The sequence below is a fragment of the Colius striatus genome, chromosome Z, assembly GCF_028858725.1.
Source record: "Colius striatus isolate bColStr4 chromosome Z, bColStr4.1.hap1, whole genome shotgun sequence".
Classification (NCBI taxonomy): domain Eukaryota; kingdom Metazoa; phylum Chordata; class Aves; order Coliiformes; family Coliidae; genus Colius; species Colius striatus.
This window is the reverse complement of record NC_084790.1, coordinates 74,707,162-74,732,967: the sequence shown is the minus strand read 5'-3', so window position 1 is coordinate 74,732,967 and position 25,806 is coordinate 74,707,162. Positions and strand designations below refer to the sequence as shown.

The window sequence follows — 25,806 nt, the reverse complement described above, 5'->3', positions numbered from 1 at the left end:
AAAAGTTTTAGCTCATGCCACAAGGGATACAGTCACTCCAAATTCGACTGAGCAAAAAGAAAACCTTCATTGGAACCATTGGCTTTGATCTTGTTCTGCAACTTTATCTTTCAATTATCAAAGTGACTTCCTTATTACCTGGTAAAGCTTCTTTAGCTAACTTAGATGATACACGTAGCAGTATGTGTACTCCTGTATGCATCTACATCTCTCAATTTAAACAGCCACATACATGCATTACAGGGCTTTTCAACAAACAGCACTTTTTACTACCAAATAATCTCAGAGGTGGTAGATGGATAACAAAAAGTTTATGCAAAAGAGTTTAACTTATGATTAACTGTTTTAGTAAGCAAAATACACCACTCTCTTGTGAATTTGGTTGTTCCTGTTGGTCAGCTTTTTGAGGCTTGAAAGATTGAAAGAAAAAACCCAAGTTTTCCTTCTTCCTTATCTCTTACTTGGTTCACAATTTGAAATGAACTTGTTACTGTAGGAGACTAGTTAAGGCAGCCTGCAAGGAGGACTTCCATTTTAAAGTCATGATTTAATTTGATGAATCTGATCCTTTTTACTTAGGAATGGAATCAGTCACTTTATCCACCTCACTCCAGTGAATTTGGACTGGCTGTGTCCCCTCCATCCTTTTTGTTCAACAGAATACTGCTGAGCACTTTTGCAGATACAGTTTCTAATCAAAAGCTGAAATAAATTAAACATCTGGATCCCCCAGGACAGAGGTGACTTCTGGAGAACCAGGCTCTGCAGCTGCCCATGGCTCTGGCTGTTGTTAGTTCCTCATTCCAGCCATCTGCACAGACTGCAGTCCACCAGGCAGCCAGGAATACCCCTGCTCTCAGAGTGGAGGAGGGGAAGGAGGTGCTCTGGCACTGGAAGAAAGACTCCCCTGTGCCCTGTGGTGCAGCCCATCATGAGACAGCTGTGCCCCTGCAGTCCATGGAGGATCATGAGGGAGAGACGTCCCCCTGCAGCCCATGGAGGAGCCCACGCCGGAGCGGGTGGATGCCTGAAGGAGGCTGTGACTCCATGAGAAGTCCAACCTGGAGCAAGTTCCTGGCAGGACCTGGGAGCTGTGATGGGGAGAGAGGAGCTCCACCAGGATCAAGTTTTCTGTCAGGACTTGTGACCCCATGGGGGAGCCACACTGGAGCAGTCTGCTCCACAAGGACTGTTTCCCTGGTGGATGACCCATGTTGGGGCAGTTTGTGAAGAACTGTGGCCTGTGGGAAGGACCCACAGGAGATAGTCTTCCACGTTCATGGAAGACTATCTCCTGTGGGAAGAACCCCACACTGTAGCAATGGGAAACGTGAGGAGGCCTCCCCCTGAGAAGCAGCAGCAGCAAAGTCCATCTGTAATGAATTGACTGCAACACTCATCCCCCATCCCCTGCAGTGCTATGGTGGAAGAGGTAGAAACTCGGGAATAAAAGAAGGGTGGGGGCAGATGTTTTAAGATTCTCTTTGATTTCTTACTTCCCTACTCTGTTCTGATTGTTCATTAATAAATCAAACTATTTCTCCCCAAGTTGAGTCTGTTTTGCCCATGAATCTAATTGCTGAGTGATGTCCCTGTTCTTATATTGACTCAGGGGCCCTTGGTTATATCTCTTTCTCTCCTGACCAGCTGAGGAGGGGGAGTGATAAAAAAAAACCTAGTGGGTACCTGGCACTCAGCCAGGGTTAAACTAGCACACAGCTATAAACAAGGCCTCCATCTGGTGCTGCTTCCCCTACTAGTAACTAAGTAACTCTGAGAGTGTATTTGGCATCTTGAGATCCCCAGTGGCAATCAAAGCCAGGAGGTCCATTTTATTTCCTGCAATACCATATCCCAGGTGGAAGATAACTGCAACAAATGGGGAAAGACGGGTGTATTCTGGGACTCGCACTGCATATTTTGAGGCTAACAAATCTAAAAATATTACCAGGCTTACAAGAGACTTTGCAACATACTTGGGCAGGAAAAACATTACCATATGATGAGCTGTTGAAGAGTTCAATATTGAAGAAAGCGTAGTCCCCATTGGTCATTCCCTGACGATGAGCAGCCAACATGATGTTCCTGATTGTGTCACCGCTGGCACACATGATTACAACTGGTGGAACAAAATGAAAAACACAGATAAGAAGCAGTTCAAGAACTTCAGGGAACGGCCTGTTAAGCATGAACACTGCCAGAGACAGTGACCCCAGCTGTCCTCCCAGTATTGCAACAAACACAAGGCAAATGGCAAACAAAGCTCATTTCCCAAACAGCTGGCAGAAGACAGGTACCAAACAGAGAGTCTTCCTCCTCCCTTGCCTTCTCTGAAAATAACTAAACACAGCCCATGTGCCATCTGAGGTTTTTTTTACTCCTGCAACACGTGGTAAGTTCTGGCTTCAAATTGCTTCAGCTGCGTAGATTTGTAGAGTCAATTGCAAACATAAGCTTCTGTCATTACTTCTAGGTTACTTCTATGTGTCTTATTGACATAACACAACCTGAAGATGAAGAATTGAGGTGATACAGTGACTTTACCATTTTAATTTCAACTCTGTCGAACAGTTTGGTGGAGATTCATCTCACCTCCACATCAGCTATCTGGTTCAGAATTTGTTGACTCTTTACAGTTAACAGAGAACAGCATCTTTGCAGCTGCCTAGGGACAGTGGTACAAATCTCTCCAGAATGTGACTTTCTTTCCAAAGACTATACAATAAGCCTAGGTAGTGACTTTTAATGGGACACTTAATATTCAGGGATAGGAAAAGCAGGGTAAAGATTAAAAGCTGTTACAGGTTTCAACACCACAGAGTCTCATTTGCCACGGAGCACGAGCTAAGCAGGGGCTCTGCTGTCACAATGGAACCCACAGCCTGCAGAGTGAGCTCTGTGCAGGCATGATCCATGCTGTGACAACTGCAGCCAAGAGTTCTCTTCTCCAACCTGCCAGGTAGGGGGAACTATTCCCCCTCAGGCGAGATCTTCAGCAATGGGGAGACACCTCCCATGCCTAGCATGTTACACTAAAGTTTTGCCTAGGTTCACAAGACTACAGATATGAAGCTACTGATCAGAGAGAGCAGTGCCAGTGCGTGCTTCGGGGCTATATCCTACAGCAACGTCATAAGAGATCCTGTTGGGACGAGGATTCAAAACCAGCCGCACGCACACTTCCAAGAACGCCGTCACGCATGGCAGGGCTCAAAAGCTACAATAATGTACGCAAATATTTTCACCCCAACAATAAAACTGAATCAAAACCACATTCGGCTTTTCTGGGTAGAAGTGTTTGCTATTATAAGAAACGAAAAGGCCAAACAGGCCAAATCTTTTCGCACACAATGAATCTTCTCCCATCGATTTTCTGGTTGGTTGCCATCACAGGCACAAAGCCCCAGATGCACTGCCGGGGTGAGTCACGTTCAGTACATCCCTACGCTTCAGCAGAGTTATACCATGCATAGCTCTGCCCTACTGATTGTAGCACAGCAATATAATAATTTCCAGAGCAATGGAGCACAACACATTTCATTACCATTGTGAAGTATATTAGCATGAAGGAAAAGAAGAAAAAAAAAAAAAAGGTTTTTTACAATAAAACTTGTATCAAATCTTTTCCAGATGCACATCAGGAACAAATTTGCCTCACTGTTCCTAATTTCAGTATAGGTGAGAGATTCCCTTTTGAAGCGTCTCCTTGCTGCCCTCCCAGTTTTTCCCGACTTTGTCCTTGTAATTCACATCTACCACAATATCGTAATCTCTAGATGGAATCAAAGAGATTCTCACACCACCAGTAAGAGACCTTGAGCAAAGAGAATAAAAAGAAGACTGAGGGGAAAAAAAACCTCTACTTTAAAATGCATTAAATCACATTTTGTAAGCCTCTAAAGGAAAGTAAGAGAAGTAATATTAACTATTTGGATGTGGGTTTTAACCCAGCAGGAGAGCAAAGATTACATATTTCAAGACTTTGAAGCAAATAAACTACAGGCATGTCTCTCAATCTTCCAAACATGCAAATTAGGCATCTTTAATCTGCACCTGTATATCTTACTACTGTGTACACACAAATGTGTAGGTGCAAACACACACAAAGTGTTCGCCCTCCAGTATCATACACATAGACCACAGTAATTCTAATACTCAGAACTTACTGACTAGGATTACCGTCTCATCCTGCAAATACTGAGAGTTTAACACCAGTTAAAGGAGGAAACACTTCCTTTGCCACACACATCCCTTGGACTATATGAGCTTAAGCAGAATGAATTTAAGCACACTCACAGGTTTGTAACTAGTAAACCTGAGCCTCGAGCAGCAAGTCTGCAGTGCTGCTAACTAGGCCTACAAGAGAGCCTCAGCTACTAATGAAGTGCACTAAAGACAAGTGGTTAATGTTTACCATACTATTTTTTTCATCAGGATTTTCACTGTGGCTCCAAGACTTGAGTCTTTTGAAGCATCTCCAGGGACTGAGAGGGCAGCTAGTGGCAAACACACGCATGGCTGAGTGTACTTCTGCCTCCTGGATCCCCAAGAGCTCTGTGGAAACCCACAACCAGTGGAAACCTAACCCTTGGGGCCAGCTGCTGCACCAGGTCCCCATGGCCAGCTGGTAGGGCAGCTTATTTCTCAGCCCTTGGAGTGTTTCAAGCAGGTATACTGTACCTGCTTGAAAACCCACTCCCACTCAAGCAGCCCAAGGAAGCCCAGCCACTCAGGTGAGACCACCAATAATCTCTGAAAACAGGGGAGGTGCAGAGTGAGAGCTCAGGACATTGTGTCATGGTCAGTGTGACAGTAGCCCTTAAAAGCTTGCGAGAAAACCAGCCCAACAAAAACATTTCTAAAAGTGCCTTGGACAACGGTCTGTCACTCACAAGCCCTGCTGCCCCATTGGGTGGACCTCCAAAGAGTCTCCAGGAGAAATCAAGACCTCATCTGGTCAACTAAGGCACATGGTTCATCCTTCACAGGATATATGACTTTAATAATATTGTGACAACCTGAAAAGATATTGTGAGCAGCAAGACCACCCCTCAGGCCCAAATGAATGTGACAGCAGGGTCCTGTGGTCAGTCTTAAAAGTCAGAAACGCAACAGCGGAATCTGAAGAGCCCCACTTGCTTCATTTTGCAGTAGCAGCATGACCCAGAGGACAAATGAAGAGGTGAGACAGGGGGGGAGATCCCACAGGGCACAACAAGGGGAAAGAAGTAAGGCAGACAGCTGCCCAGCAAAGCATTTAAGCCCAGGCTGAAGGTAATGCTCTCTTCCGTTATTGTTGTTGTGGTCTGAGGAGTGAGGCTGTCTTTAGCCATCAGTCATATTCCCACAGCATAGCCACAGCTCCCTACGCTTCTCCTGCCATAACACTCATAGCACCACAAAAGCTGAACACACACACAAACACACACAATTTGCACAGATTACAAAAAGCATCTTTTCTCACACAGGAGTTTCCTCTAGCAGTTACACATTTCCTTCTCTCCAGTCAGTATATTTACTCAAACAGAGTCTCCTAGGAAAGCTCTATTTTAAGCACCTGCTTCAGTGAATAAAAAGCTGTATGCTATCAGACCTTCATTTTTTCACACATCGTCCTGAGGACCATTAAGGATTTCACAGCAGAGAAATAACACCAGTCATGCAAAGCTGCTCTTCCACAGCCCACAGCAGTCACACCAGTCATGCATGGCATGACCTTTATTGTTCCAATTTTGATGCTACCTTAATATTCCAGGGATGTAAAATCTGTACAAAACACTGTGTATATCTATGCTTCTTTTGGAGAAGTGCTGAGGACTTAATCTTTAACTTAATCCTGCAGTCCATTCAGCTAATACATCTTTTTTATCTTTGCAGTAACTTACTGTGGAAGCCTATGGCAGGTAAAAGCCTCTCTCAGAAAATGCCTTTTTGATAAGTATGTGTATTGGCAAGATCTCACTTTACAACACAGCTAACTACAAGTTTGCATGTCCCAAAGCACTCTGAGTGTTTTACTACTTCATAATCCAAAGCCAGTTCATCCAGCCCGGAGGTGACTTTCCAAGACGTTTGACAAGCCATTTATCTCCATGGTGTTTTGCTAACAGTTGGTGGCAATATTACTGCACGCACTCACGGGTTTCACAGCCACACATCCTCCGACATGACCGCTTCCCCTAAACGCATTTGTTACTTATGAGGAACTCAATGGGGCTTCCAACAGTGGGGAAAATGATCCCTGCTGCAAGACACAGCAGGGTGAGAAGAAAACATCTTTGCTTAGTCTCTGAACTTACAGAGAGTCACTGCAAAAAATCTCAGAGAATAAGCAACAGATTTGCTGCTCTGCTGCAGATGCGGGTGATTTTCGGTAACCCAGGCTGCCAGCAGAAAGCTGATTCCTTACTATGCCTGAGAATCCTCCCAGCACTGCCACCGAGGGCAAGCCTCCCTCCTCACTGCAGGAAGCAAAGCTCAAATGAAGTTCAATGGGCACAGCTTTTGCTCAGGGCAGCTACTCCCCATCCATCAGGGGTTGCTTGGCCTGCGGACGCCAGCACAGCATCACAGTGAGCTCCCAGTCAGGTTGGGATAGGGCCTAAGTTTCCCCACCCATGGGGATGGGATGGGACGTAAGTTTCCCACACTGGTAGAGACAATACACAAGTTTCTCCACCAGTGGAGATGGGATAGGAGCAGAGCTTTCACGGGGTGGGGACAGGGCAGGACCCCAGCTCCCCTCACCACCGGGGACAGTACACATTTCCTCATCAGTGGAGATGGGTCAGAACCCAAGATTCACACACCAGTGGGTACAGGATGGGTTCTGAGCTGGTGGGAACGGGACTCAAGTTTCCTACTAGTGAGTATAGTACACAAGTTTCTGCCCCAGTGGGGGCGGGATACAACCTGAATTTCCTACACGGGTGGGGACCACACACAGGTTTGTCCACCGGTGGGGGACAGGACATGACCATCCCCTTCCACAGTACCTGCTCCCACTGCCCCCGCGCCCCGTCCCTGACTCTGGCCGCCACCAAACACCGCCGAGGAGCCCGACCCTGCCACCACTCACCCCTCTCGCCGGTCTGGAGGGCGCGGACCACATCGTCGAGGTCGAGGTGTCGGCTGTTCTCGTCGAAGCTGTGCACGGCCATGTGGAAGGCCTCCTCCTGGAAGACCACATGGACGCCCTCCATGGCGAAGTAGCAGCTGCGCTCGGGGTTGCTGTCGCTGTAAAGCAGCGTGGCCCGGCTCCACTGGTGGTGGCGGAAGAGGGCCAGCAGCATCTCACCCATCTTGGCGTACGCGGGGGCGACGCGGGTGAGGTGCGAGTACTCGCCGGCCTTGGCGCCGAAGCCGGCGGCCAGCGCCCCCGCCGACAGCATGGGCACGTCCCAGTGCGCCGCCAGCCGCGCCACCGGCGCCGCCGCGTACTCGCAGACGGGCCCCAGCAGCAGGTCGGGCCGGCGGCGCTGCAGGGCCACCATGTCCACCAAGCTGAAGAGGGCGCGGTTGCCGCACGCAGAGTCCTCGTAGGTGAGCTGGAAGGCGTAACCGGGCGGCAGACCCGCGCCGCTCTCCCGCAGGCTCCGCACCGCGTACTCGATGGCCGGACGCACCCGCCCCAGCGAGAAGAGGTAAGCGTCGTCCCGCGGCAGCAGCACCAGCACCCGGATCAGCTTCTCCTCCTCCGCCGCCGCCGCCGTCGCCTCCGCGCCCGCGGGGCCGCCGCCCAGCGCCGCCCGCGCCGCCAGCACGCAGCAGAGGCTGCCGAGCAGCCAGGGCGGCATCGCGCCCGCCCCCCACGAGACGCCCGAGCTCCGGCAAACTTTCCGCACGCCTTTTCCACCCCCGCCCGCCTTCCTTCCCCGCCCGCCTCGAAATTGTTCGGTCGTGCTTTTTATTTCTCAGGTGTTTGGCGAGTTCACAACCTGCCCCCCTGCCAGCGGGTTACAGACGGAGCATCTCGGCTCTGCTTTTCTTGTTTTCTTATAGATAGCTTATTATCATCATTATAATTACTACTTGCCGCACCCCCCCGCCCGCCCCCCCGCCGGATCCCCCCGCGGGGCTGCCGGGCTGCGCCCTCCCCGCTTAAGTAGGGCGGGAGCGGCGGCGGCGCCTCGGCACGCCCGACCCGGCGCGGCGCGGGCGGGCGGGTTTGTGCGCAGGGAGGAGCCCCGGCCCCCCGCCCGCCCCCTCCGCCGCACCCCCGAGCCCGCACACCTCTGCGGGGCTGCGGGCGAGCTGCGCGCCCGGAGGCCGCCAGCGCTGCGCGGGGTGACGGTCCCGATCGCGACTCTCACACCCATCTGTCTATATTCCTGTACCTTGCTGCTCTGATGTTGCCCTCCCCGCCAAGCGAGTCCCTGCGATCAGGGACAAGAGAGCAAAGGATCCCATTGCGCTTTCTTTTATATAAATACTTCTTTCGTGTTGCTTCAGCCTAGTTAAACTGCACTTTTGTGCGTAAGGAAACGTTTGACTCCCCTCACCCGCACCGAGGGCTCGGGGGTCCGTGCTCGGCAGGACTGGGCGATTTGGGGAAAGCGGGGCAGTGCAGTGTCAGCACTGGGGGATGAAGGCAGCACCCTAAGGGTACTGCGGCAGGGTACAAGCCGGGCTGCTCTGCTCCCATCGCTTCATCCAGAAAGGTGCCCGTGCATAACTCAATGGGGGAACTCTCACTGATCCCTGATCCCCGCCTCTATCCCTGGGACATCTGGTCTTTTTGAAAAGCTCATGGCAAGAGGTTCTCAAGATGCAGTTTTTTCCTCATACTGTGTGTCAAACACAATTTCATGCCCCAAGCAGCGGAGGTTTCCTCAGTGAAGGAGACAAGTCCCATTCTGACGTTATTTTCTTGGGAAAAAAAAATAGAAAAATAACTTTTAAAATTATCTAGACAACACTGCCTAGTCCGAGCATATTACATGTATCGATGTTCTGCTGTACTTGCTGGCCATAAAGCTGTTAAGATTTTGTTAGTGTCCACTGAAAATGGACACCCATGTTCTGGAATGAAGTCAATGCGAAATGTGCAAAATGTTTCGTGAAGGAAGCTTTGAAGTATCTGATACTTTTTGACAGCAAATTCCTAAAGGATGTCTGTCTCTGGAGTTTTCTGTGCCCAGTAACAGCATACATCCCCAAACCCTGGGCAGGGCTGCACAGTTTGATGTTTTATGGTTACTCAGAGAGTGCCAGGTTTGCATTCAGAAGGTGAGTGAAACACTCCGGGCTTTACAGAAGGGGTTTGTTTAGTTCAGCACAGAGGTCGTTGTCAGGGCAGTATGTGTAAACTTACTTTTGTTGCTGCCTGCACTGTGCAGTCTATGAATGAGAAAGCTGCACTCCTGGGGTGACCATCTGCTCACCTTTAAGATGCCTCCATCAAAAAAGAAAAGAAAACTGGAAGTGCTTGTGCAATTACAACAGAGAAGGGGAATGAAAACAGGACATAACATGATGAACAGAAATAATCATTTTTTTTTAAATCTCCTTTTTTTTTTTTTTGTCTTTCAGAAGCATTTATCTAATGGGGCCCGGTAAAATAAAGAAGCTCAGAAATTCAAAGATAGGTAACATCTCTGAGAAATGTGCCTTTCATGTAGTTTTATTTGATTACTGAATGGAACTTCAGAGTGTTCTTGAAGATTACATAAACATCCACCCTGGTGAAGCTGGTTTTGTATGTTCCTGTACTGTAAGTTATGTCAGGCATTTTTTGTTGTAAATGACTCCGTATAACAGAGCAGAGATTAAGCAGAATGTTACAATATACAACACACCAGCCATCTTCACCACAAAGCTTGCAAAAACATTTTCTTAAGACACATTTTGAAATGCTGACCTTTGTAGTCACTGTTTTATGGTGACCCTACAGATGTGTTTACAACACCAAAATCTGGACGGATCTCTCTTGATTCCCTCCTTCCCCTGGCAGAATATCTTTTTCATTTTACATATGAGGTCCATACTCTGCTAGCTGTCTTATTTAAGCATAAGCTGTGTAAACACAACGGAAGAGATAGTAAGCCCATAAATCAGGGCTGCCATCCCTTCACACTGGCTGCTGCTTGTGAGGTAAAGCACTGCTGGAAATGAATAAAAGTGGGAGAAGCAAGGCCAGTGTGAGTGGAAAAAGAAACAAGAGATATCTAGACAGTACTGTATAACACTAATAGCCTTAAAGACTGATTTTGATGGTTTCAGAAAAAAGATTTGAGCCACAGTACGAGGTCCTTACTTGCCTGAGCAATTGCACTTGGCCTTATGGGAGTCACAGTGTCTCTGCAAGCTGAAAGAGTCATGAACATTTCCATTGTTGCCCTTTAAGCACTTTTATGTAGGAGATTGATTTATTTTTCTGAGCCCATATATATGCATGAGAATTTACTTGCTAATCCTGATTCAAAATATCACTTAATCCGCCTCATCATTAGCTCACTTACAGTATTTTCCATAGCTATAAATTCAACATTTCTCCACAGACATTGGGGTTTTTTCAGCTACATAAATGCTTTTTAATAGAAACAAATCCCAAAGCTGTGAATCAGTAGCAGGCAGAATGCCCATGGGCTGCAGCAAGAGCACAGATTTCAGGCTGGCCCTTTAAGACTGAAGTAATTTCAGGCATAGGCTATTTCCCCCCCAGAAATAACTCTTAAAAAGATCAAGAATCACTTGCCTCGCTCCAGCCAGCATTAGCAACAGTCTGAACGGCCTGCTGCAGTGAGGTCTTCTTCACAGGCAGGTTCGCTGAAAACATAGTCCCCCCTAGAGGCTAAAAAGGTGAAATGCTCTAATATCATCTGTGCTGCAAATACAACCTGCCGTTCAGTCTTCCAGATTCTTTCCTCGTTTTTTTTCAGAAATCCATTCTCTTTTTATTTCAAGGAATTTGGAACACCCCCTAAGGGATGTCTTACTGCAACATGATGTGTTGGCTTTCTCTTCCCATCATTTTGCGGTCTTACCTTTGTATACTCATGTAAGAAAAGCAACATGGCTTTTAGGTGAAAATACTGCAGAATAAAAACTCAAGATAAGCAGATGTGGTGCTAAAAAAAAATAAATGGAAAGGGGGTATAATTAATTGTTCTTTTAATTGGCACCAACTTCTGTGTAGATATGTGTACAAGAACTATGAGATGACAAAACCACAGATACTTGGGACTTGGGGGGTGGGGAGAGAAGCAAAACAGAACAAGCTGTTCCCTCTGGCTGGGAAACAGGGCAGGACAGGGAATGCAATGATAAGTGCCCTTTATCTGCACACTGGGCTGAGATACGGAAGGCTGATCACCCTCAGAAAGAGCCAAACCAGGGAGGAACCTCCTGCACCCATCCAGGGAAACCTGCGTGTTTGAGTAAGCCCCTGCGCTGCCTCTACACCAATGCACGCAGCCTGGGGAATAAGCAGGAGGAACTGGAGATGTGGGTGCGGATGCAGGGCTACGACCTCATTGTGGTCACAGAGACGTGGGACAGCTGCCATGACTGGAGCACAGCCATGGAGGGCTATGTATTGTTCAGGAAAGACAGACTGACAAGGCGTGGAGGTGGAGTTGCTCTCTATGTGAGGGAGCAATTAATGTGTACCCAACTGTGCCTGGGTGGGAATGAGGAGTGGGTGGAGTGCTTATGGGTAAAAATTAATGGGCAGGGCAAGGCAGGTGATATTGTTGTAGGAGTCTGTTACAGGCCACCTGATCAGGAGGAGGATGTGGATGAGGCCTTCTATGAACAGCTGAGAGCTGCCTCACGATCACAGTCCCTGGTCCTCATGGGGGACTTCAACCACCCTGATATTTGCTGGGACAGCCACACAGCCAAGCACACGCAGTCCAGGAGGTTCCTACAGATTGCTGATGACAACTTCCTATCGCAGATGATTGAGGAACCAACAAGGAGGGTTGTGCTGCTGGACCTGGTACTGACAAATAAGGAGGGCCTGGTTGGGGATGTGAAAGGTGGAGGTGGAGGCAACCTCAGCTGCAGTGACCATGAGATGGTAGAGCTCAAGATCCTGTGTGGAAGAGGCAGAACACAAAGCAGGACTGTGACCCTGGATTTCAGGCCAGCTGACTTTGGCCTCTTCAAAGATCTACTTGGATGGATCTCATGGCCTATGATTCTAGAAGACAGAAGTGCCAATGAGAGCTGGTCAATCTTCAAGCACCAATTCCTCCAAGCCCAGGATCAGTGTGTCCCAATGCGCAAGAAAGGAGGAAAAGGAGGTAGGAGGCCTCCATGGATGAGCAAGGATGTGCTGGTGCAACTCAGGCAGAAAGCAGCCATCTATGAGAGGTGGAAACAGGGGCTGGCTTCTTGGGAAGAGTATAGGAACATTGCCAGGGCATGCAGGGGTGCAACTAGGAAGGCTAGAGCCCTTCTACAATTCAATTTAGCCAGGGATGTTAAGGACAGTGATAAGGCATTTTTCAAGTACATCAGCAGCAGAAGGATGGTGAGGGGGAATGTGGGCCCGCTGCTAAATGCTGAGGGTGCCCTGGTGTCTCAGGATGCAGAAAAGGCCAAAGTACTGAATGCCTTCTTTGCTTCAGTCTTTACAGCCAAGGCTGACCCTCAGGAAGCCCAGTCCAGCAAAGATAACAGGATGGCCAGGACAGCAGAGGACTTGCCCTGGGTGGAAGAGGAAGAGGTGAAAGACTTGTTGGCCAAGCTTAAGGCTCATAAGTCAATGGGTCCTGATGGGATGCATCCTAGAGTGCTGAGGAAGCTGGCTGATGTGATTGATAAGCCTCTCTCCATCATTTTTGAACAAACATGGAGGACAGGTGAGGTGCCTGAGGACTGGAGAAAGGCCAATGTCACGCCAGTCTTCAAAAAGGGCAAGAAGGATGACCCAGGAAACTACAGGCCGGTCAGCCTCACCTCCATCCCTGGAAAAGTGATGGAACAACTCATCCTGAATGGTATCACTGAACATATGAAGGAAAAAGTGGTTATCAGGAGGAGTCAACATGGCTTCACCAAGGGGAAATCCTGTCTGACCAACCTGATAGCCTTCTATGAGCACATAACCGGCTGGCTAGATGAGGGGAGAGCAGTCAATGTCATCTACCTTGACTTCAGCAAGGCTTTTGACACTGTCTCCCATAACATCCTCATCAGAAAGCTCAAGCAGTGTAGCTTAGATGATTGGGCAGTGAAGTGGATCGAGAGCTGGCTGAATGGCAGAGCCCAGAGGGTGGTGATCAATGGCACAGAGTCGAGTTGGAGGCCTGTAGCCAGTGGAGTTCCACAGGGATTGGTTCTGCGGCCAGTCTTGTTAAACATCTTCATCAATGACCTGGATGAGGGGACAGAGTGTACCCTCAGCAAGGTGGCTGGTGACACCAAACTAGGAGGACTGGCTGATTCCCCAGAGGCTGTGCTGCCATTCAGCGGGACCTCGACCGGCTTGAGAGCTGGGCAGAGAGGAACCTCATGAGGTTCAACAAGGGCAAGTGCAGAATCCTACATCTGGGAAGGATCAAGCCCACCCACCAGTACTGGCTGGGGCTCAAACTGCTGAAGAGCAGCTCTGCAGAGAGAGACCTGGGAGTCTTGATTGATAATAAGCTGAATATGAGCCAGCACTGTGCCCTGTTGGCCAAGAAGGCCAATGGCAGCCTGGGATGCATCAAGAAGAGTGTGGCCAGCAGGTCGAGGGAGGTTCTTCTCCCCCTCTCCTCTGCCCTGGTGAGGCCTCATCTGGAGTCCTGTGCCCAGTTCTGGGCTCCTCAGCTCAAGAGGGACAAGGAAGTGCTGAAGAGAGTCTAGCGTAGGGCCACCAAGATGATCAGGGTTATGGAACATCTTTCATGCAAGGAAAGGCTGCATTCAACGCAAAGTGTAGGAAAGCTGCCGTGGCTTACAGAAAAACCTGCTCTCAGAACAATTTTAGGAGGCTCTAGGCTGGCATAAGAAGAATTATGACAAAAAGGCATGATAGGGACATACCCTGATTTCTCAAAATCAGACTGTTGATAATGGTAAGAGTTAAGGCAAATTCAGGAAGGCCCAAAATTAATACACTGGGACTGAGGCGGTAGGAATCACAGTCTGCAAATGTGTCTGGTAAGTCATATTTCAGCACCCCATAGAGTTACAGCAAAAGCACTGGATCTGTACCTTTGTTTCCATCAGAGGACTCAGAGTCTCACTGAAGCACTGCTCTTCGGTCATGCAGGAACAACATTAAAGTAGAGATGTCTCATTAGCTGTTCCATGATACACTTTCAGTCAGCTCATTTCTTCTCCCCTTCCTTTTCAGATAAATCCATCTGTAATTATAGTGGGAATAATAAGCTCTGACATATTTGATGTAAGAAAAACTGAAGATAAGCAATAGATTTGCTTATGAAGTTGTTAGAATAACCCTATTTTACAGTGACAGCCTGTCAAGACAACATGTCTAAATTATATTCCATATTTCCCTTCCAATGTGTGCCCTAGTCTTTGTCAAAAATAAACTCTCCACCTTAGTAATGAGCGTGCCTAAATAAATGATACATTGCCAAGGAAATAGAGGCTTCATTCAGATTGATGTTAATTTTAAAATATGGAGAAATAAGTTTTAATCTCCATGATGCCACTAAAATTGTCACAAAACCTATGCAGCATTTTTTCAGTTTCCAAAAGCTCATTAGCTGTGTCAGGAAGGTAATTCTCTGATAACTGCAGGAAGAAACACTGCAAGTTCTACAAGGGACAGTCAAAATCATCTTTTGAAGTGTTTTAGATTAAGAACCGTGTGCACAAGATTATATTTCTATTTGAAGTTAATTTCAGCAGTCCTATCACTTCCCAGTCAAAGTAGTTGCTCTAGGGATTATTACAAAGCACAATTTTCTTTCTGTCCCTATGACCACTATTAATCAAAAAATAATTACATCTACTTCTGCAGTCAAGGCACATCTATAACTGAAACAGTAACTTTGCCAAAACTATGGTCTTCATTCCCAAAATGAAATTGAGTTAAAAAAGAAAAGATTCATAACTTTCACAAAACATAGCAAAAGAAGGAATTATCTATTACAGTGTTGTTAGCTCTACCTACTCTAGACTGCTTGATATTGGCCTTTACATAATGGATTTACAGACAGCCATTATATATACACTGACACTGTTTTCAGTCACTTATCATTTTAATTGAGTATTAACATGTACAGTTCAAGTTTTCAGAATTTGTGTCTACCATGGCATTTTTTGTTGTTGTTCTTATTTTAACTTCAGCATCATCCCCTTTCAACTTATTTATCGTGTTGTACATGCACTGTCCATCCCCAGCAAATCCTGTACCAAACAAGTGACCCAATGTGACACAGGACTACAGGGATGAATACACTCTGGGCCAAAGCTGCTGGATGAGTGTACCAGAAATAACACTTGGAGCCCTCATTTCTTTGTGTAGACCAGGGGAAAGCTGGGTTGATCCTTCTGCCTCCTCCTGCAAGACATCACAGCACTGGCAATTCTGTGGGGACAGGTGAGCACAATGATTCCTGTCTGTGTCCTACCACAGACTTCACAAGGCATTTCAAAACACCCCAGAAACAAGACACCCCAGGTAGCAGGAACTGATTCTTAACTTTTATATTCAGTTTGGGCAACATTCAATTTGGACCAATCTTTACAATGTTTCTGATTAATAACAAGAAAGTATGTTAACAATTGCATGGCATTTTAATTATAAAATTGTTCTAGGGAACAATCCTAGTCTTATTATTATGTGTAGATGTGTATCTATGGAATTCAATCTCAATCTGGCATCTGAAAACTATAGCTTTTGAACTTACACTGCCAGCAATTAGCAGAGCAAGTAAAAATGTAAGAGTTCAAAGGCTAACCAGAAATCATGGACTTATTTGTTAACATGGCCTTATTAAAAAGAACCAGCTGATTATGAACTGCTAGCATTGACTTTGAAGGTGATTAACTGCCAGTAAAAGCCAAGAACACTCACTCAGATGCAAGTCACTACATCCTCATCATAAAATTCGGCAGTGGTGCATGTGTAGGCATGTGAGGGGGGCGGGCTGGGGAGGTAGCAGGGATTGCTACAGGAGACCTTGCACAGTGTTGAGGCAGTGCCAAACATGGAGCCAGACAATGTGGACAAACACTCAGGAGCAGTGCATTGCTTGTGACTTTACCTGAAAGACAAAAGAGTAAATGACTATCAAGCTGAGCAAAACTTAGGTCACATGTGGAAATGAGAAGGTTGGGTCTCACATGCAATGGAGTATGGTGTTACTCATAAATCCACATATGGAAAGGTGTACTGGTTGTTTAGCACAGTTATTGATGTGGTGCAGGTGTCATTTCTGTACCACATACAAAGAAGAACCAGTGCTCTTTTGGGTTTATTGCACACCTATGAGTAACACAATGCTGTACTGTGAATGTTGTTTTGCAGTGGTGTTGAAAACATTTATCAGGGTCTGTAAAACGGAGTTCTTTTGAGACACTCCCAGATGTTGATCAATAGAGTATTCTTCTGTATTTATATGGGAATTACTTGTGAAAATAGTAAAAGCAGTAAGTGTAATCCAAGTACAACCAGTAATAAAGTTCAGGATTTTGGTTTGCTTTATCTCTTGAAAATACTTAACGTACTACTACCACTGGAAAACTATGCCTGATGAAGTGATTTTTCATCAGCTGAAGTTAAGGAAGAAAGGAAACTCATTCCAAAAACACTCAATATGGTGGAGTTCCAACTTTTTTCAGCAATATTAAAATTTAAAAAAAAACATCAAATCCAAAAGATGAAAAATATCTTGAAAATCTTTGTGAAAAAAGCTCCTTGTTTATGGGACCACTGACTAAGAGCTATGCCTCAAAGTTTGAGAGCAATGATGAATTACCGCTTTACATTTCTAATGAAATCTTGTCTAGTTCCTATTGCTAGGTGAAAAAGTATATGCTTTATCTTCTCCTCTAAAAAATCCCTAAACAACAGCAAAATGCAGTGTGCAGCAGGACGCATACGGTCATTCTGTGCAAAAAGGGACCAATATCCTTAAAAACTGGAAGGAGGTGCCTCTGGTGTACAAACTATATCTCCACAGATACATTTCCCAGAAACCACAGAGACACTTATTTGAGCTCTACAAGGTTATTCCTCCTCCTTAAAGTGTTCAGTTTTCACAGAGTGAAAGTTATCTTTCCTGTTCATAAATAGTAAAGATTAAACTTCTTTCCATGGCTGTCAAAGAGAAATAATATTTCTTGCCTGCTGCCTACCACTTCAGACAACATACAACTGTAACAAAATGCAGATTTATACACAGCAAATGTTATTTAAATAAGTCGTTAGTCCTCTACAGCACACGCATCATTCCACTGAAGCCTATAGAAGAATATATTGATTGTCATTTGACAATAAACTCTTCAAGATAACTTTTACTTCTAAGAAGGAGAATGGTTTTGTATCTATTTTCAAATACAACAAAGTGTCCCCACACTCCTGTTTTTCCAAGTGCTTTCAGAGGACATGTTCCTATGTGACCTGATCTAGGTGATCCTGCTTCTGCAGGGGGGTTGCACTAGATGATCTCTAAAGGTCCCTTCCAACCCCTACCATTCTGTGATTCTATGATTCTATGAATGTTGCTATAGCCTAGACATTAATTCCATCACCACCAGAGTTGGACTTGCAAAAGCACAGGCTGTATGTGTGGTGTGTGTGTGAGCTGAGCAGCCATCAAAATTACTATTTTGTGTGTGCTGAGTTTAGGGTTGGAGTGCAATGGCTAGTCTGGGTTGGGCCACTTGTGCCCCAGGGTGCCTCATGACTCCTTCTTTTTCCTGCTCCCTGGAGATAGACCCCAGTAAGTTTGCAGACAACACCAAGCTGGGTACCAGTGTCCATCTGCTGGAGGGCAGGAAGGCCCTTCAGAGGGACCTGCATGGGCTGGATCAATGGACAATTGTATGAGGTTCAACAAGGCCAAGTGCCAGGTCCTGCGCTTGGGCCACAAGAACCCCAGGCAAAGCTACAGCCTTGGGGATGAGTGGCTGGAAAGCTGCCCAGAGGAAAAGGACCTGGGGGTATTAATCGATAGACAGCTGAACATGAGCCAGCAGTGTGCCCAGGTGGCCAAGAAGACCAACAGCATGCTGGCTTATATCAGAAGTAGTATAGCCAGCAGTACTAGGGAAGGGCTTGTCCTTCTGTACATAAAGGACATCAAGATTACTGAGAAAAACAAAGACTCCAACAACAGATGGGTGAATAGAGGAAGACATGTCAGAATAATGAAAACACTGAGAAGAGTGAGGTAGGAGTAGGGAAGCAAGTAAGAAGAACCAAAGCAAGTCAAAAGAAGAGATCTTACACTTAATGAGGAACTGGCCATTTCATACAATAGTTAATGTCATTTGATTTGATGGAGATGGATAACAAGTCAACAACAAACAAAATGCACAGAGATTCACAGGTTCCTGCTAGAAGACAGGAACTCAGGAGTGCAGAATAGATCACTCCTTCAAGCTACCAGAAGCAGAAGAGGAGAAAATAGAGGTGTTGTCATCCTCTCTGCAAAGAGAGACAGTCCAACAGAGACTTGTAGAAATCAACATCTTCTTTACATGAACTTTACCATGAATTTCCTAAGACTCTACTTGTTCTTTCCTTTAGTTATGTATTTTGCTTTTGCTGACGGTACAAGTAAATGTTTTTGTGACATACATATTCCCTTCCCACTGCCTCCCAAAAAAAAACCCCTTTAACTCATTCTCTTGTATATGCACTTGTAGACTAAGGTGAAAAGGACAGAAACATTCCTTATATTTGTATTTTAAAAAAAATACTTCCTCCATGTCTTTTGCTGCCAAAGCAGACAGAAAGAGCAAACATGTGCAATTGTGGAAATATTAGCAGGAATTAGACTTCTTTCTGACAAACTAAGCGGTTTTACACTTCTCCTCTTTATTTTCTAGTCAGCTTTCACATAAGAAAACAAACACAGAAAATATCAGGTTTTAATTGTTTTCTTGTTCAACTTTGTCATACCATTCTTTTTAATACCAGACGGATCTTCGTAAGAAGATGAGTTTGGCCATCTTTGTTCTCTCATAAGCAGCTGGGAGCTAGTCCAAGGTAGGGCAGAGTAGAGCAAGACCTCAATGTAATTTGTGGCTGAAATGAGACTGTTCTGTTTTTTGTGTACAACTGTTCATGCTGAAATAAATTAGACTGCCGTGAAACAAAAAAAATAAATGGGGTGGGGGGTTTAATTGACTTGAGGTCACACTCCTTTGGGCAGTAACTCATCTGAAAGAAGAGACTTTGGGGATGGATCTCCAGCTGCTGTCTAGCTGGTTGGGTCCTGCTGCCAGAGTTAACTGACCTTCCAGATGTGCCAGGACAACTGCATGTGTAATTGCTACTTACCCTCATTCTGTCAGTATGATTTGAGTGTAAAAGGTGTTTCTGCAAAACTAGGTCATTTGACAGAACTGGGCTAGGGAGTGGCTCCACATGAAGGAATGCCAACAGACTGGGAGGGGGTGATAATTTCTGGTGTGGTGGAGAAAACAGCCCCAGGTAAGCTACAACAACAAATTTCTTACCCCAGGGCAGCTGCACCCAACATGGCATATTTGGCTCAGGTGATCTAGAAGATAAAATAAACATACATTTGGACAATTTTTTTTTCATTTTTTTAATTTACCATCTTTCGTTCTCCTGTGGTTTAGCCCTGGTGGCACTACTAAACAATATCATTGTTTAAAGGGGTGATTGATGGTTGTGAAAGGAAGGCTTTACATTCAGAGCCTAGTAGCACAGGCTGAGTATCTTCTACACAACACTGCAGTGCTTTTCATGTCTGGGAGAACTGTGTGAAACCAGAGCCAGAATCATGTCAAACAAACGGAGAGACATCAGACATGCAGCTACTCATGACAATAATTGCCTTAATGAAACAAAGTCTGTATTAATATAGATTGCATTACTTACTGACCCGTTGCATAATTCGATGAAACTGTGCTTAAACCAGAAGGATCTTTCAAGGCAATTCTATTGTGTTTGGTTCTTGTCCAAAAAGTGTAATGAAGGAGGAAAGAGTACATAAGTGAAGGTGAGAGAGGGTGGACAAATATTTCAAAATTTGCATGATCATCACAAATTGGAGAGGTGGTTTGAAGTCAAACAATCAATTTAATAATTTCCAATGCTTTGCCCTTCAGGAAAGTGTACAAAAAAGCAGGATATCTGGTGAGTGAACAATACAAGGCAGTTATATTAGCTGAAGTGCTGTATGTCAAATCTGAGCAATAGTCCTCTCCAGTCTCCAGGATTATGTTTGCTTTGAGCAATATTGTTTTGAATGAAACACAGACAAACTGGAGAGTTCAGAAGGTAAGAATGAGTCTGGAAGCACATCCCTCTGAGACAGGTTCAAAAGTTAAGTTTGCTTAGTCTAGAAAAGACTGAAAAGAGATGTTGTGGTCCTTCCATATGGAGCACATGTTTTAAAGATAGTGATCACTTGATTTTTGTCTGTGCCAAGACTCCAGTCCCATTTTTCCAGGTAAACTGAATAAATAAAACTTTGTATCTCTCTTTGGAATAGCTGTTTCCTCTCATCAGCATCTAACAATGGAGTCCCTCAGGAATCCATCTGCTGGCAGCTACTGCTAACTAAGGAGACTTTTCTGTCCTCTATTTCTGTAGTTATAATACCTTGAAATGATTTACTAGTTCAGTGTTATTTGTAGTAAGATGCCAAATACTTCCCAGTGAAAAGGACACAAAGAAAAAAGTCTTTATAGAACTTGTCACAAGAGGTCTGACAAAATTCACAGTTAAGATGTTCCTGTTTTCATCAGCTTTCATGTGTTTCTTTATTTGAAGCAATGTTAGTGGATTTTGTCCATGAAACATCATTAAAAAGGGATGTTAATGAAAAGATCAACAGAACATTTGAGTCATGGCTAAAAAGAGAAACTGAGAACACACTTTTCAAATAAAATCAAATTCACTGGAGATGTGTGAAATAAAGTCATAACTGCAGTGCAAAATACGGTCAAAGGAAACAAAACCTCTGAATGCAACATCTGCTTTCTCTGTGTTATTTGCCATTTCCAAAAAAAATTGTCTGATGGAGCATTTGCAGGTGAAACTAATGCTATAACTTTTTGTCCTGTGGTATTTGGTATTTGGAGATAATTTCCAGTATTATGGAGTATGATGGAGTAAGGAACTGAAGTTGGAAAACTGATGGTTATAGGCTGTACCAAGAGAAAGACTCAGAAATGCATTTCTTGCTTCTAATTGCATTGTGTAGGAAATTTCTGCATGTGCTACATCGTGCCGTCACATGCAGGACTCTGCTCACAAGGAATATGAAGGAACAGTTTCGTCTCTGCAGTGTGGAAATCACTACTTTCTTTTTCTGGTAAGAGTATTAGGAACGGTGTCTTATCAGGCCAATTATCTTTTATGCTAATTATCTTTGTAATTTCCTAAATTACAAAATTTAACTCTTTATTGATTATGCATTAGGTAAATATATGTGTGGTCTGCTGTCGTAGGCATAGAAAAGACTATTTCAGGGGGAAAAAATCTATACTGAGAAAGAGCTATTCAGAATTTGAAATTCCATTATTACTAAAATATCTGAAACAAGCCACACTCACAGACTTCATATTCTGAAATACACACTAAAACAAGCCGTAATAGTTTTTTGTTAGGGAAAAAAAAAAGGTTACCACAAAACTATTTTGAGTTCTGGAAAATACCTTATATGAGGAAAAAAGTTTTATGTAGTAGACTAGTTTGATGATGCTCAGTTATAGTAAAAGCCAGTTTAAATTTAGGTACAAAATCCAAGGGTGTGCCTAAGAGACAGAAGTTTGGAAAAAACGTTGTATCAGTTGAATTTTTAACATTAGTTCGTTGTAGCAGTTTAAGTTGTGATTAAGGACAGTTCAGGACATGTGATTTTAATTTTTTCAGCTTTTTCACCCCTCCTCCACAGCATATGAATTTGCTAACATTTGATTTGCCTTTTCAAATGACTGCTGCCACCTTGTTTTATCTTAACCAAAGAACAAGAAACGGAGGGCAGGAGCTCTGAATCTCCACCTCACACCCAAGTCAGGAGACTGAGAGTGCAGACCAAAGTGGGAGTCACAGATCTACACAACTGCAGCACAGCACATCTTATGAGACCAAACCAGATTCTAAATGAAAAACAAACAATGGCTTTATGTTTTTAAATGCAAATTATGTTGGAAAATAGACACTGGTAGGGGAAGCGGGTTAGGGGTGGGCAAGGGATGACATGACATGCCAAGGGGGATGGTGGGAAATGCAGTTTATCCTAAAGGCTAAGGTTTGGAAAATATCTTAATCCTAGATATATCATTTGGTTTAATAACATGCCCTTCAAAATTACATGTATGAGCTCTATGAAAATAACAAGGGAAAGATCTGAGTTTAATTGAATGTGTGCACATCTACTAGTTTTCATGATGTGAGATGACAAAATACTATTGACATGATTATAAGTATGCTAAAACTTTTTAGCCAAGCGACGCAGGGATGAATCTGAGATGGAGGATACAAGCCTTGATACCCTGTGATTCTGTGATAAATACGAGAAATAAGTTATCATTGGTATCTTTGCTACAAGGAAGCAGAAAGCAAAACCTAATTTTATTACACAAAAAACTCACCCAGCACCTCGCTTCTTTAGAAGGCCCAAGTAAGAGTCTGATGCTTGTGTGATGTCAAAGAGTGAATCTACTTTTAAGTTTCACCTAGAATTTGTGACTTGTAATTTCTACTGTCTGTAACTATGAGCATTGAAACTACATTTGACCAAACATAACTGTACTGTGTCTTACTAAAAAAACCCGCCTGGTGGTAGAGAACAAAATGAACCTGAGTAACCTGAATGCAGCATCTCCATAGTTGTAGGTATGAAGAAATGTTGACAAGAGGGACAATTGCAGAGGACCTGCCCACTGGATATAGGTGGGACAAGGCTGTTCCTGTGCAGCTTGCTTCCAGTCTACAAAAGGCCAGTAAGATTTCTGCTTTTAGTAAGGATCCTCTACCTAGCAAGCATAAGCACACATCACTCCTGGAAGAAGCAAAAAAAAAAGCCTGGTAGATGTGGAAAACCTCTTGGCACCATGAAGATGACTGGACTACACATGCAGCCATCGTGAGTGTAAAAATAAACTTGGTCTCCTTCTTTTTATCAAGTACCGATTATTCTTCTTATCCTCCTAAAAGATAATCAGGCTACAAAAGTTTAGAAAATACCAAAAGCCGAGACTTAGATACCACTTTCCTAGTTCCAATTTGAATCAGGACTTCAGTTATTTTCACCGGTATTTTAATTCATTACCAACTTAATTTTTTATTTAACTTCATGTGTTGTTCAATTTCTGTACATTTCTAAGCTTACTACAGTGGACTTCTAAGAAGTGTACTGCTTTAGTGTATCAGCCCAGGTGAAATTATTACAGTGGAAAACTGCACAAAAATATTTCAGTTCTCAATGCTGAGATTCCCGTATTTGCAAGATTTTGTAATGGGAGTTCACAGCACTTCATTTATGTGGGCTTATGGAAATCCTTTAGGCCTTGAATTCAAATCATCTGTTTTGAACCCTGGAAATAAGTGGGTGTCTTTCATACAATTTGATATTCAAATTCACTGGGAGTTTGTCAAGTTAGTAAATACTCTTAAGTGAACAGAGTTGACTTAATGTACACCAAAGATGAACAAAGCCAGACACTTCACAGTAAGGCCAGAGCTGTATCACAAGTTCAGGAAGTTTCTCTACAGCAGCAGGAGCAAGTAAACAGTCCAGATGTGTTACAGGTTGTGAAATATTTGTCTTAAAATATCATCTCAGTTCCTTGTATGTTCATTTACCTTTTGTTTCTCATCCTTTCTTACTCTTTTCCTTTTAAAAACTTTTATTAGCTTTTTACAAATATTTTGTCTTCAATTTTGATTTATTTTTAAAAAATTTCCTTTTAATTCCGTTTTGATTATTCATTTTCCTAAATGACATTGCAATTCCAACTGCGCTTTCCAACCACAGTTTTTTAGCAAACTTCAAATGAAGCAAAAAGATCCATTCATTCACTCGGTGACAATCACTAAAGTACACTGAAATAAATTTGCATTGGCGTAGAGTCCAGTTTATTCAATCACACGTCTTTAATTAAGCTGCTTAAGAGTGAAGCTGGCAAAACTGCCGTTTAGTTTTGTATTTAACCCAACGCAACCTGTCACCTAAAGCCAACAGCGGCGAGCAGGTTCTCCTGCAGAATTAGTTTCTCACTAGCACAGCATGTTTCGCTGCTGCCATCTCCTGGCAAAGGGGACGGTTCTCCTGCACTTGTCCGGATTGCTTTTGAACTTAAGTTCTCTTTTCGCTTTAATAGTATCAATACAGTTAATTTTGGCATTAGGTAATTTATAAAATTTGCCATGGGATGCCTCTTAGCAAGCTGCAATTCGTGCACACAAAGAGATTTGGGATTTTGTATTAGTAAGCATGGTATTGCTACCTACCACCAGACATATATCATTAAATGTTGCTGTTTAAGAAGTGCTTCTGTCAATATTTAGGCTGCTTATGTTGTACTTTTAGACAAAAAAGAAAAAATTATTCAGGTCTAGGCCTCATTCTCTCTTTAAGGTCATATTTAGAGTAAAGGTTCCCATTTAAATATACATATATTTTTTATTTAAATAGAAAAATGTTTCCATTATTCTTTAGGCTGCTGACTTCATGGTGAAATAATGTGGTGATGCTTATTTTTCCTGAACTTTTTTCTTATAGCACTTAAGACCAAGGAATCTGAGGTGCTCCAGTGTCCATCTGAGCATATTTTATCTGACTGAAATAGTAAAATCCCAGACCAATGCTGCAGATGAAGAGGAAGCAGCCATGATAGGAAGCCGAAGTTGTGTCATGTGCTCTGCAAGCCACAGAAGTCCAAGCCAAGCCATAACCCTGAACCCTCACTTAAGACTCTTCAAAGTAAAGATGCTTTGCTAGGATTTCTTGAAAACATGAGAACTTGTAATAAACACATTTCTTAAACTCTGCTACTGAATGAGTTCACCAAACACAGCTAAGGCCTTGGGATTGACCATTCTGGGAGTCCACAGCCACCGTGAGAATGTGTAGAAAGAAATTAACTTTCTTAAATGAAAATATTACTATTTTATAAAAACAACAGTAGGGAGAGAAGGAGAGAAAGGTTAAAAAGCAAAAACCTCTGTCAGAGTATCAGATTTTTTACTTAGAGATGTCAACGCTGAGCCTCCAGTTAGGGCAAGGCTAAGCAAAACTGCTGCACACCCACAGTCCAGGTCCAAGGAAAGCCCCGGGGAATCACTTTCACATCATTTCCACCAGGAAATCAGACAACAGTCAAACCACATTTTATTTTATTTTAGCCTCCTTTGTAAAGAGCGCTCACAGTAGTTGATTTTTAATTAATCTCTGCCTCAGAGGAATGGTTCAATGCCTTGAACAAAGGCTGAAAGATTGCAAAATCTGCTAGGTCTTTCGTGGTGATTTTTGGAACGGTTTTGTATGCACAGGTTTTGTATGCACAGGTGGGTAAGAAACAAGCCATGTGGATTAATTCATAGTTGTTACAAGGAAACTCAGGTAAAATTGCAAACGTATCTGGGACGTCTTCAGGGGGAAACTCAGAAAGATCAAGATAAGAACCATGAGAACTCTACAAATAGAAAAAAGTCGCCGTAAAAACTAAAGCGTTAGAGGGTTCTTTATA

At 44.0% G+C, this 25,806-nt stretch overlaps 1 protein-coding gene and 1 long non-coding RNA gene across 3 annotated transcripts in view; one reads left to right on the top strand and one right to left on the bottom strand.

Annotated features, from left to right (window-relative positions):
* NPR3 (natriuretic peptide receptor 3) overlaps window positions 1-8,054 on the bottom strand; it is a 46,613-nt gene extending 38,559 nt beyond the window's left edge. For both annotated transcript variants that reach the window (XM_062018572.1, XM_062018573.1), the window contains exons 1-2: window positions 7,079-8,054; window positions 1,997-2,119 (exon numbers count right to left, since the gene is read on the bottom strand). In XM_062018572.1, the coding sequence (XP_061874556.1) occupies window positions 1,997-2,119; window positions 7,079-7,796 (841 nt within the window). In that variant the 5' untranslated portion in view covers window positions 7,797-8,054. The remainder of the gene's footprint in view (window positions 1-1,996; window positions 2,120-7,078) is intronic.
* A 5,283-nt stretch (window positions 8,055-13,337) lies between these two features.
* On the top strand, window positions 13,338-25,047 carry LOC133628822 (uncharacterized). Its single transcript, XR_009820868.1, has 5 exons — window positions 13,338-15,505; window positions 19,055-19,123; window positions 21,315-21,425; window positions 22,946-23,201; window positions 24,840-25,047. It is a non-coding gene; the product is annotated as an uncharacterized LOC133628822 (long non-coding RNA).
* Window positions 25,048-25,806: the final 759 nt, after the last annotated feature.